Here is a 13,857-nt window from a genome sequence, read left to right on the forward strand (position 1 = left end):
GGGCTCTGATGGAGATGCCACTACTACTGTGACTCTATGATGTGATGGGAAATGCCACTTGGATCCCAACAACAGTCTGGCCCTCAAGTCCCTATGGTTATCCATGGCCTCTATTGAAATGTGGCCATGGATGTATCCAACCACCTAGCCTGCTCCATCGGGTACTAGCTCAGTACCTCTCACCACCCAATCCCAAAGGAGGGATCGAATGTACAATCCCCTGTGGAAGAAACAAGCCCTCCAAGATGATGTAGTGTCATACTCAGCTCATGTCGCTCAGTCTTGCTAACCTGACCATCCCCTAGGGTATGTCTAGACAACGCTGCCTACCGCAATCCTATGCATAAGGGTGGGCTAATAACGTTGTAGATCTTGTCAATGTGCCTCTAAAATGAATTGTGCTGAAATCTCAACGTGCGATCTCTATGCTACCCCTCATCAATGGCTAGCCCAAAGGATGGTTGCACATCCTCCTCCATCATGGACTCAACATGAGCCTTTAATTTCTCCTCCATAGACAATCCAACACGCAAGACATGCTTGCCAATTAGCGACAGGTGACTATCTTCTTGTAACTCGCATAGATCTAGATGCCTCTGTACTTATCAACTGCTCATCAACGCTGGAGATGTCTCCTGGCACCTCATCAACTTGTGGTGCGCTACTATCACCTGAGTACTTAGTCACAACCCCGGATATGTCATCAATGGATACCTTAACAACAAATGGCACCTCCTCAATGGTGGACACCTCCGTGTCTCTTGGCACCTCGTCAATGGAAGGCCCTGTGGGTGTGTGCTCTACTCTCTCCCCCAAGGTGTCAGCCAAAGCTATCAAAGGAATCTCCAACAAGGGTGACTCTTGCGTCACACTGGACACATTGACATGCTCCTCATGCTCTAGTGTGCCCAAAAAAACCTCCTCCTTAGGCTCCTGATATCTAAAGCCAGGTCTCCACCAGCAAAAGCGCCCCCTGGTCTCACCCTCTAACTGTCCTTGTCCTGTTTGCTCCTTTTGAGGAGATCTGATGCCCTGATTCTGTCGACTTTCCCCACACAATGTAGATGGTTGCACCCCCACAGCCTGCGCACCACTAATGTCTCTGTTGTAAGGATGAGAATGGATTTGGTCTGACACCTTCCTCAACTGGGCCAATCTCTCATCATTCCAATGGATTCCACCCTAGAATTCCTGCATACTAAATCTTCTTTGAGCCATAAGTTGTCTATGGTTTAACCCGTCACTGTGCATACATGCTCAAATCTTCCATGATCTAGATGGCTACCCCACAGCTGGCCAAGATCATGGCTCTGATACCATTGTAATGATCCTAAACAGGAATGTAAGTGATATACAAAGCATGCAAACAATCCAGCAATCAGAAAAATGAAATATACATTAAGCACCCATGGAAACACAGGAAATATAGTATTGTTGAGCCATTTTATTACTTCTTCAGGAGAAAAATACAACAGTAAAATAGAATGGTGCACCTAGGCTTGTCTAAATGGACAAGCTTGACAAAACCCAGGTGAGCAAATGCTGAACTGAAGGCTGCTACAACTGCTGCACCAAACTGAACTGTGCTGCCCCAGAAAACTGCTCTATCTGCTGACTTCGAAGGGCTGGAATCACTGCTTCCCATGCTCAGAAAACTATGAGATTTCAACTCCTTGCTCTTTGGCATAAACCCAAAAAAACCCACGAAGGAATTGGCCAAATGTTGACCTTGAAATTTTGGCCCAAATTTCACTTCGCTGCTCAAGCTGCTGGCTGAGTTGGGACTCTTGTTTGACCCCTCAGATTTGCCTAGAAAATTCTATAAAATCAAGAGTATGATCCTTGCCCAAAACCCAGAAAAACCCAGAAAGGGTTTCCCTTGGTTCCAACCTTCAAAAATTGACCTTTCACAGTTTGGCCCTCCTCCAATTTCGAATTTTGTTGCTTCGACTGATCTTGTCAATCTCTGCTCTCCCAACTCCAACAACCCTCCTCAAATGTCCCTCCAAGTGATCTCCTACTTCTCCCGGCTAGCTCCAGCTCTACAATTCCTTCCTCCAACTCCCACGTGAGCCTAGTGGTGGCTCTCTTCGCAGGCCTCCGGTAACTGTAAATCGAACTGTTGGGATCCTGTCTCTGTTGGCTCCAAAACTCAGAAGAAAGGCTGACCCTTTGTTGCTCTCCCAATCCTCTAACTCTCCAGGCAAATGCTTGATCACTGATAGCTCTAAACTCCCCCTGCGTATTCTCCAGCTAGCTAGAAATACACAGTCCCTGTTGTGGTTGAATGGTAGTGCTGTACACACTTCCGAAACTCTTGGAATACTTATGGAACTGCCTCTCTAGGGCGGGCACGGTTGGTCCTCCGAAGTAGAGGTTGAATCTCCCACTTGAGAGATTCGTGGCTAAACAGTCGGTTGACTTAGCTAAACAACAGAGCGAACAATCAAGTAATTTTGATTACAAGGTGTAAGAATGAATCCAAATGAGAGCTCTCTCCTCCTTTTATCTTTATGGGTCTTCCTTGCCTCATGTGGGCCCCTCCATCCAACACTTCGAATTCCCTCCAAACCATTGGCCTAGTTCGAATTCCCACGTGGGTGGCCCCCACCTTCCACTAGCAACCAAATTAAGTCGAATTTCCTCCTAAGTCCGTAAGTCGAAAATGCTGGGTTCTTTCCCTTAGCCAAAATTGTGCAAAACTGTGTGGAAACACCCTGTAACAAATGTGTTTGAGAAGGGACGCGACAATTCAACATCCAGATTGTACTCAAAATTTCACTGCTTCTTAATAATATAAAACCCTCAGCTGCTGCATCGTTTTTCCCAAGTTGGGTTTTTCCGGGGATTTTTGTCCAAAAATAACTGTGTCAAATTTTTGTGTGTGTGTGCTAGAATATTTCTAAGTTTTGAGTGCTATTATTTTCCGCAATTTTATTTGTGAAGGTTGTAGTGTGATTTATTCCATATTTTCTATAGCAAATAAATTGTTAAATTAATTAACAATTAGAAGAATTAATTCCAGTGGCTGCAATAAGAATTTTAGTAGTGAAATTTTCACAGGTCCTTTAGCCTCCCTCTCTCCACAAGTGAAATTCCTTCTCCACTTGTGTTTCTAGGCATTTCTATTAGCTTCCTATTTATAGTTTTCCTTAAGGTTATTTGGGGAACCTTTGAATTAGAATAAACCCATTACTTGACTTGGGTCCAAACCCCCACCACTTGGGTAACTGTCCCAACCCACTTTTGGTGGGTTTGCTTCTTTTGGAAATACCTTCTGAGCTACCCAAATTCCAACACTCACTCTTAGTGAGGAAGGTATCTCCATCACACTTCGAAGTCTCTAGCTCCATGACTTTCCTTGCATACCCATGCTTGTCCTCGCATAATTCATGACTTTCCCTTGCGTAGCCATATTTGTCCTTGCATGTGCCACGTCTTTTGTACTTGGCGAAGCTTTGTCTTGCATGGTGAATGATTATCCTTGCATGAAACATGTCTTCTCCTTGCATCACCATGAGTGTTCTCACATGGTTTTTGATTGTCCTTGCATGGGCTGAAAACTCCACTCTCTTCAAACTGAATATTCAAACTTGCATTGGGCGACTGATGTTCCTTTGCAGTCTCCCTTTGAACCTACACAACCTCCACTAGTTGCTCTGATTTCTTGTGCACACTCTGATCCACGTGGTCTTCAAAGTAGCTCTGATACCATGTTAAATTTTCCTTGTACTCCGGATCTAGTCTATGTTTATACTAGAGCATAGACACACTGCAGATACACAACATTAACAACACTTGACTAGCATAAATTTAACAACAATTAGATTAATTAAGTACACAAATTTATATGGTCAATAACTTTCTTTATTAGTACTTCAGTAAACAAGCATAGGGCTCTTGTACCAAGGATCATGGTCCTTTATGAAACCTGATACAAGACACAATATACACAATAGAGTCTAGACAACTAGTGCTTGAGACCTATTCCATTAGATCTACAATATACCCAAAAGGAATCAAATTTATACCTGAGTTGGTGCCTTCAGTTCAAGATCCTTGGATAATTTCTGTCCTTGGCAACCGGTCCTTCTACAACAATGCTAGCTTCTTGATTTACTAGATCTGCTTCTTCAGATCATAGATCAAAGTTTCTTCTTGCAGATTTATCCCTCCAACATATAGATTTGACTTTTTCTTGTAGATTTGACCGTCCAACACTCAGATCTGACTTTCTTCTTGCAGATCTAACCTCCCAACTTTCAGATTTAACTGCCTTCTTGCATATCTGACCTTCCATCTCTCAAATCTGACTTTCTTCTTATATATCGGACCTTCCAACACTCAAATCTGACTTTCTTCTTGCAGATCGGACCTTCCAGCACAACGATGAGATCTTCCTACTCGGCCTCCTTGTCCCTTTTGGCAACAAATCCTTTAGCTGACTAAGTCATGGAGAAACTCAAATTCCTTGCTATTATAGCTCCTATAAGGAAGATTTGCGGTTAGGTCCTTTGGCCTACTCCTCTCCACAAATGAAAGTCCACTTGTGTGCCTAGGCCTTTCCTTTGGCCTACTATTGTATAGTTTTACTTTAGGTTATTTGGGGAACCCTTGGTCCTTTAAGGTTTTTCCCACTGAACCCTTTAACCATAAATTAGAATAAACAATCAATTGACTTGGGTCCAAACCCACATCACTTGGGTAACTTTCCCAATCAACTCACTTTTGGTGGGTTTTCTTCTCTCGACAATACCTTTCGAGCTACCTAAATTCCAACAAAAGTCATCAATGTAAGGAAAAATGTTGGAACATTGTGGGTGCTGGAGGTGCCCACCGGTATGTATGATGGTCTGTTGCTGCTTGTAGTCCTGTAGCTCACAACACCTGACTCTTGGGTGTTAATATGTATTAGTTTTTGTAGCATTGTATGTGTTTTAGTCACGAAACTTGTTAGAGAGGCTAGAATATAGGAGATCTCCATAACCTAAAAATCTTTTATGGAAATTCCACCTAGAGATGGCTTGATTAGATTATTAACCTAACTTTTAATGTTTCCTATGTCTAAACTTAGGAAAACTGGTTAATTAATCAGAATTAATTAAGGTGAGAATCCTTTAGAAACTCACACAGATCGACAGGGAATTAGTCTGGGCCCTTGATTAAGATCTAATGTTCGCTGTTGGTGCTCCAATAGAGGATTATAAGAAGAAGTCGATGGGTTGATGGAGAAGATACTTGTGGAGTTTGATTTCCTTGGCAATTCGATTTCTAGAGAGTAGCAACAGTTGCCAGATAGCCAGAGATCGAAATAGAGATAGTGAATGGTAGGGACAATGATCTGGAGGAAGTTTTCTAGACCCGGAGAGGCAACAGCAAGTGACAAAAGTGATCCGCGTAGAAGCAACGTAAGGACTACACAGTAGCTAAAGCAAAGTAGTTCGATTTAGCTGGGGAAGAAGTTGATTAAGCTTCCAGAGGCCGGGAAAGTCTTCCAGAGGGTCGGAGAGTCACTTCTAGCAATAGAGACAAGCAAGACGACTTGCTCAGAGGTTGAACTAAGCCACACGTGTGAGAGGCAGCGAAGGGACTGCATAGAGGGCCTACGCTGGGGTTTGAACGATTAGTTTTCTGAAGAAGCCAGTGGCGAGATTGCTTGTGGAGTGAGAGAATTTCTTCTCTCTAATTATTTTTGCTAGATACTTGCTGATTGGATGACCATTTGGGCATCCATAGATTGTACTCAGAATTTCACTGCTGCATAATAATAAAACCCTCATCTACTGCACCGGTTTTCCTAAGTTGGGTTTTTCCAGGGACATTTGTCCAAAAATAATTGTCATATTTTTATGTGTGCGCGCTAGAGTTTTCTTAGTTTCCAACACTATTTTCTTCCGCAATTTATTTGTGTAGATTGCAGAGTGTTTATTTCGATGTTGTCGTAGCAATAAACTGGATAATTAATTTATCAGTTAGAAGAAATAATACCAGTTGCTGCAATATGATTGTAGCAGTGAAATTTTTACAATATGCTCCTCTAGAAGACCTGAGCCCTAGTTAAGTTGCCCAAGCCAGGCTGTGGAAACTCTTGACAATTACACACAATATCTAGTGCTAACAAGTACATCATTAGGTACATTTAATCATTTTTGCATCTAATTGGACCAAGCTTGAAAGTAATGGGCAGTTTGACATTTCAAACAAGGTTTCGTTTCTAAAAATAAGGCTTTAAACTTGCAATGGTGTTACCTCCCTAGGTAGGAGTGGTTAATAGAACCCCCTTTTAGGTGTTTCTAGGCTCCAAGAGGAAGTGGGATGTCCTTGGTCCACCCTTCAATTGATAGGTGTCATGTGCATAATGATGGAATGGAGGGGAGAAGCTTCATGGCCAAGTGTGCTGGTCAAAGGGGCTAGTAGTGATGGGCTCCTCATCCTAAGTGTATAGATGTGGGGAGGTAGCAATCGTGGATGCATGAGTTACAAACTCAGATTTTGTTTTTCCACCCGTCTTGTACGGATTTTACTTTGTCTTAATGTTCATAGCTCAAAGGGTTAGAGATTGCTTTGTATGATGTATAGCAGTTATTACCCCCTTAATGACATGGTGGCTCATTGCCCATCAAGGGTTGGGACATGAAAAGGACTCTTCTCATAATATGAAGAGCAACATGTGCTCAAGAACTAATTGATGGCCATAATGAGTGAGGTAGAGCTCATGCAAGGCTTTTGCTCACGTGCTAATTTGTATTTCCTATCCATCTTTCCGCATTTTGATCTTCTTTTGTTTTTGCTTGTGGCCATCATATGATTTTACTTGTTCTTTTAGTTGCATCAACCTCCTAGGGCAAATTCTGGGCCCTACCTAGGTGTGAGGATGTAAGCTTCCAAATTCCAGAGACCATTTGTCAGTTAAACCCAATGAAGGGAGGTGGAATATAGGCTTTATAATATAAGATGGAAAGTGGTAAGTATGGAATAGGGAGAGATGGGACTATGCTATCTCAATCGGGGTTTCCAAGTAGTGCCCCTACTATACCCGTTGGGCCATTAGGGGAGGTCCCATTGGATTAGGATGAAAGATTAATCCCCCATTTAAGGAGAGAGAACAAGATCATGGTCAAGACTCAAAACCCCTCTTTCTTCTAGGTTACTCCATAATCCATGTCAAATGCTCAGATAAAAACAAGCATAACCACTTGATTGCAAAATGAATAAAGTAGCTTTTGACTGGAAGCCCACCTTCCAATATGTATTCTTGCCAAATGGGTGAAGAAACATGTGACTAATTTAGGTGGTAGAGATATGAATGGCTCATCATCATTGGCTAGTAGTTGTGGCTATTAGGGGCTGCTGACTGGCCAGCTGGAAGAGATGATGGGAGAAAAAATTCTACTATGCGTTCACCCATTTTTGGTGGGTAACATACCTAATTGTAGGGTACCTTTGCTTTTATTATTTAATTTCTCTTATCGTTTGAAAATATATCAGTGAGTCACCTTTCAGCCTTCACATACCTTCTATGTCTTGGAATTTCCCCTCTTCTTTATGGGTTTGTCATGAGAAGTTATGGATTATTCAATTGCTTTGATTAATGCATTTATGCAAGCTATTATATTATAGAAGATATGATTATTTTTCAAATCTTGTTTTGTTCATAGTGATGGAGTTTCAGGGTTTTTCAGAATGAGCATTGTGTCTGAAAATAGTCAAATTCAAATTTCTGACTTGTGGGAAACTTAGACTATTTGTGAACCATTAGTGTTGGCTGTTTAGATTTACACATTTTACTTCTCTCCTGCATTGTTTTTATCTTCTTTCTAGTCTCCTTAATTACTGCACTGAAGGTTCCATTTATTTTATGATTCCCTAACAAATGTCTTTGATGTCTCTGCAGGGCTATGGTGATTTTATGTCGGATGAGATATTACTCCAAGCTGTTGATATTGGGCAGGTACCCTTATATCCTAGAGAAGAAAACATGATTGATTCTTTCATATCGTCTTCTGAGCCCTAACATTTTTGTCTTCCTTTTTGGTGGGTGTCATTGTATGCTATGTATATTGTATGTGCTCAGTCGTTTCTTTTCTTTTGGTAGAATGCATGATTGAATTCATTGATACCCATGAAGTGCATTATGATTTCCATTAGCTGTATGAAATTAGAACAGAGTACATGAGATTTGCATTGAATTGAAGTTTGATCTAAGCGTGTTTGAACTTTGATGCATAACAATGGAAATTCAAGAATACCAACTAGTACTCTTAATTCTATAAATCCTGATTTAAAGTGCTTATTGAGAATGGTTATGAAGAGCTTGTATGATGATGTATACTATATCCAGTGGCACTTCAAAAGACAATTTTAGAGGGCACACAATACAATACATTGAGGAAGCATGATATTTAGATGTAGTACGGAGAAAATTTGGACTAGTCATTTGGATTTGGCCTTTTTCTCTCTTTGAATTGGTCTCCTCGACAAGTTGGATTGGGTTTCAGTGTTTTGTGACTGAGGTACACCAGCCTTGAGGTTCGCTTGGCTGTGTCTACTACTTGGTCCTCACGGAATTCCATTTCTCAACTTCTATCTTTCATGCTTTCTCCTTTCCTATTGTGGTCATATGCCTCACAAAGTAGTAAGAAATGTTGCGTAGTCTCTGCCTCTCTCTTTCTGCATCCTCAACATCTCGTTACTCTTTCTTCTTTCGGTTCCTCCCATCTGAACTACTTTTTACACTTTCCCCTTTCCTGATGTGGTTGTATGTCTCACAGTGTAGTGGGAAGTGTTGCCTAGTCTCCACCTCTGCCTTTCATGTTTCACACCTTAGCTTATTTAAGTTGCTTCTTGTTTGAGCCAAAACGTGTTTTTCCCCCTTGAGTTTCAATTTATCCATATAGCAGTGTTGCTGCCTATTGGAGTTTCTTTTCCACTTCCCTCTTTTGTAGCACTGATGTGTGCTTTCAATTCCTTTCAATCTATTAGGTTGCAAAATCTCTTTTCCATTACATGCATGTGTTCTTCCTCGCCTTCTTGGCTTATCTTGTGGGTATCCTTTTGCTCTCTATCACTGCCACTCTTCTTTGTATGGTGTTGACTTATTTATTGTGTTGAGTTATATTGGATATTGTAATGTAGCCAGACTTGCCTCTGTCAACTGTCGAGGCACTCCAAATTGAATTTTCTTCTTGTTGCCAGTGATATTTCCCAGCTGTAAGTCAATTTGGTCTCCAACACCAACACCACAGATTTCCTATGCAAAATAAATACAAAAATAATGTTGTGTAACATACATCATAAGGGAAATTCCAATCAAATTCATAAACAAGCTTATGAACATAATTTTAATCACATAGAAGATTCTTCACATATCTTCATACATATTTATAACCAGTTTCTTATTGCAGAGGTCCACTACATGCGGGAATGGACCCTAGCACCCTTGGCAATTTTATTTTGACTACTTAAGGTGCAAAGTTTCTGTTGAACTAGTCCTTAGGTTGCGTAGGGATGATGGGTCATTGCAAGAGGATTCCTTGAAGATAAGACGACTATTTGGCTTACGTTTTAGTGCATTTCTGTTAAAACCTGCTTTGTGAGATAGGCATTGATGCTACGTGAGCATGCTACAAATTGATCCTCAAGAAGGTTAGTGGGGTGGATAGAGATTGTTTGGATGCAATGCTTTCTAAGGTGGAACACTTGATACCCTTCTATGAAGAATGGTGAATCTGCCCACATTGATGGACTACATTGTGAACTTCAAGGCAATGTGGGACATTGTTGGAGAGGACCTCGACGACATCTATCAATCAAGCGGTTATTAAGTTGATTCCAAAGAATGTGTCTCAAGGCACTATTGGGAGATGGGGCTCCATTATTCTAATTAGTGTCTCCTAAGGTGATTATGCTTTGAATGGGAGGATTTGTTTCATGAATTGTTATACAATAATAGATGGGATATGTATGGGGTAGGTTAATCCTTGTCACAATGATATTTGCGTGGGAGGCTATGGAATGGGCCAAGGAGATTGACCAAGACTCTCTATTTCTTAAATTTGACTTTGGTAATGCATTTGATAGGGTTGATTGGTCTGTTATTATAGATATGTGTTCTGACTTCTGAATATAAATAATTAATAATTAATTGTAATAATGATTAGTATATTGAAGAGGCATGTCTCTAAGGACATGAACATTTGCAAAGGGGCACTAACCTAGGTATATATACGAGACCCTCATTTGTAACTAGCCATATTCTCATTCATACATTTTATATATTTACTTGTATCCTCAATGGAAATCTTCATATTCCAAGTGTTTTGGAGTATTTAACTTGTGAGTATGAACTCTATTTGTTACATTCGTATTAGAGCTCCTCAATCCTCTTGCTGCTCAATTGCTACACAGAGCTAGTCTGATCCGACTTTTGGCCATCAATCCCTTGTCAAGTTCGTTGCCGTTGTGATCGAAGCTTTTATCCACATGAATTTTTTGGAGGTTCTCCATTTTGCCATCAGGCCTTTGGCCATTTAAAAAAATAAATATAATAAATATATTATATATATATATAGATATGAATATAAAAGAAGGGAAAAAAAGTAAAAAAAAAAAAAAAAAGACTATCAAATATATATATAAAAAGTATATATATATATATATATAAAAGAAAGGAAAAAGAGTAAAAGAAAAGGACTATCAAATATATATAAAAAGTATATATATATATATATATATATATATATATATGAGAAAAAGATTTAAAAAAAGTTATGAAAAGTCAAAGATTTCAAAAAAAGTTGTGTAAAAGGAAAAAAAAGGTGCAGTCGCCCAACAGCCACCCAGTTGCCATTTGTAGATGCTCGACGACCACCCAACCGCCATTTGCAGCCGTAGCCATTTGATGGCTACCCAGTCACCATACGCAACCTCACACCCCCAACAAACGTTGAAGGAGTCAACTCTGTTCTCAATACTAGTATCAAAAGTCCTACAAAGATCGCAGTTGCACCTCGATTGACTAGTTGCCTCCTTCGTTAAAGCAACCCTGTCGCTGTTGGGACTTTCTAATTGTCATCATTGGAATTTCTAGCTGCAGTTCCAGCTGTTAGATGTTGCTACCTTATTTTTTTGCCAATTTTGCCATCGCCCAAGAAAATATCGCGACCCTTGCCACATTCATCTGCGCCACACAAACAGACTGTTCAATTAACAATTCAGACATCCTTGTAATTCACAGATCATATGAAAAAAACCGTAGGGGCTCAACTTTTGAGAAAAGGCACTAACATAAGTTTAAATAAGTGTTTAAAGAAGGTTAACATAGGATTTAATTATTTGACCTTGTCGGATAAGGTAAAAAGGTATTAAAGAAAGATATAACTCAAGATATCACATTTGTATAATAATATCTTAGGAAAATGGAAATTATTCAATACATAAAGGGAAAGATAATTTTTTTTTTTAATTTAAGTTAAAAACATTTATTTTGTTAAATGGAAGATTCGAAGGAAAATTTTCATTTCAAAAAAAATTATAAAAGAGTTTTGAAGTTAAAGAAAAGTTAAAACGAAAAAGAAAGGAGGTTACTTCTAAAAAGTGTTGCGAAAATCGCGATTTTTTCGCTGAAACGATTAAATCAGTGATTTTTTCATTTTGGATTTGGGAAAAGATCTTGATTTTTGTATTTTTTTTAATTTTGCCGATTTTTACCGATTTTGTCCCAATTTTTACGATTTTTTTTTTTTTCGATTTCAGACCCTCGCCGATTTAATCCCGATCGTGATTTTCACAACATTGCTTTTAAACCCTGAATCTCATCCTAAAAAAGTAAATTGGAAATGGGTAATGGAAGATTTTAGAAACCTTATGTGACTGCTTTAGTGTTATTTAATTTTAAAGGGACTCTTGCAGGAAAAGATGACACTATTTATATCTAGCCTAGCGAAGACAAAAATGATATAAACCCTAAAATCACAAACCAATTGGTGATGCCTATGTCAAACATAATCGAGAAATTAGACTTCTAGGTTAAAAAACAATATGACATAACAAATCTACAACTAAACATTGGGGACTATACATTTACATTGCAATTCTTTGTTCAATCCCTATGGAGTGGTCAAGATGACATTATTCTGGGTTCACCCTGGATGGAAGCACTAGGGTCCTTCATCCTAAATACGAATAAGAAGGTTTTAATGTATTCTTACAAAAGGAAAAAATAACTCTACATTGAAATCGGATTCAGTGACGCCTGAAGACATACAAGATATTTCAAAAGTGCAAAATATGAAAAAGGAAATTGACAAAATTATTGCTGACAAAAATGAAAAAAATTCTCGACGTAAAGACCACAATGAAATGTTACTTACATAGATCAATAACTCTAAGGCTAAGAAGAAAAAATTAAAGCAAGAAAAGGAAAGTTTTGAGAAGAAACTCAACGAGAGTCTATCAGAGAAAGAAGAAAATTTGTGCTTGAAAAACGTTAATCAAAAGTTATTAAAATAAAATAGAGATTTAAAAGATGAAAAGTTTGATTGTCAAAATAAATTTGAATCAGAAAATGAAGAACTCTTACATATCAGAAATCAAGTCTACTCACTCAAATTAAGAAACTTGAAAATGATAAAAAATCATTGAAAAACAATCTAGAAGAACTTATCGTGAAAGAAGCATCGAAGTCTTGAGACGTAACAGTGCAAGTTGAAGAAAAAGGAACGAATACTAATCCAGTCAATATCACAACTCAAGATGATGACTAATCAGTGGAAGTAAGAACATATTCAGATGTTGCAGTCCAAACAACATAGATTTCAAGTGAAGATCCGACAATTAAGCAAGCGACTTTCGTACTTGAAGGAAATTAGATAATTCAAGTATATCAAGAAATTGACACAAACAATATAAGGGGAAATCAGATCACAAGAACTCCTTATCTACAACCAAATCATAAAAGTAGACATCTCAGCCAGTGTACAAATCCATATCACTCAGACCAGAGACTAGTGACTTATGTTCCAAAGAATGTCAATGCCACCATAATTCTATCTTATTTAAAAAAACAAAATTCTTTACTATAATACATAAAACGGTTACTTTTTATTCATTATAACTTTCATAAAAAGAATTAAAATTCACAACTCTTACACAACGGGTCAACACACTTTGAAACGTTTGTAAAAAATATATGAGTAGAAGGGTGGCTGAGTCTAATGTGATGGCAACTGAGTTAATGACGATGAGGGATCCAAACCTAGCGACGGTGGTGGTAGTATTGACCAGACAACAGCGAGACAGAGCAACAATGCAGTGACGTTTGTATGGATTGCTGAGTGGATGGGAGTCTGAGCATGGATATGACTACAAAATAGTGTAGGATGGGACAAAAGTGGCACAAGTGGAAAATGGTGTGGACAACAATGATGACGATGCATAGATGGAATGATGTAGAGATGATAGTGGATAGGGATAGACAAGGAGTGTTGGCAGCCATTGTGCACTTGACGAGGGTGTTGGCAATGACTGCGTACAAATAATGCTGGTGGCGGCAAAGTTACAGACAACAATAGCGGAAATGAATGTGGTGGTAGGGAAAACAGTGAGCAAAAATGTCCGTTACGGAATTGGTGGAAATTGTACTCAACCTGACCTGTGAGGAGCAACGCAGCTTTGATACCAATGTAAGAAAGAAACTTGCAGATAATGTATTATTATTAAATAAGAATATGGAATTGATGACTGTTAAAGATAAGTTAGAACATTGTATTCAAGAGGAAGTATCGAAGTCGCCAGTCGTAACATCCCCAGATAAAGAAACAAATACTGAACCGGTCAATAGCAGAACTCAAGAAGAGG

General features: G+C 39.0%; 1 protein-coding gene across 2 annotated transcripts in view; it reads left to right on the forward strand.

Annotated features, from left to right (window-relative positions):
* The window catches only part of LOC149182384 (putative polyribonucleotide nucleotidyltransferase 1, chloroplastic), a 411,698-nt gene that overhangs the window by 157,953 nt on the left and 239,888 nt on the right, over nucleotides 1-13,857 (forward strand). For both annotated transcript variants that reach the window (XM_089416829.1, XM_089416828.1), the window contains one exon: nucleotides 7,895-7,951. In XM_089416829.1, coding sequence (XP_089272955.1) covers nucleotides 7,895-7,951 — 57 coding nt within the window. The remainder of the gene's footprint in view (nucleotides 1-7,894; nucleotides 7,952-13,857) is intronic.

The sequence above is a fragment of the Pinus tabuliformis genome, chromosome 3_2 (genome assembly GCF_031772625.1).
Source record: "Pinus tabuliformis cultivar Carrire ecotype Pingquan chromosome 3_2, CPIR1, whole genome shotgun sequence".
NCBI lineage: Eukaryota > Viridiplantae > Streptophyta > Pinopsida > Pinales > Pinaceae > Pinus > Pinus tabuliformis.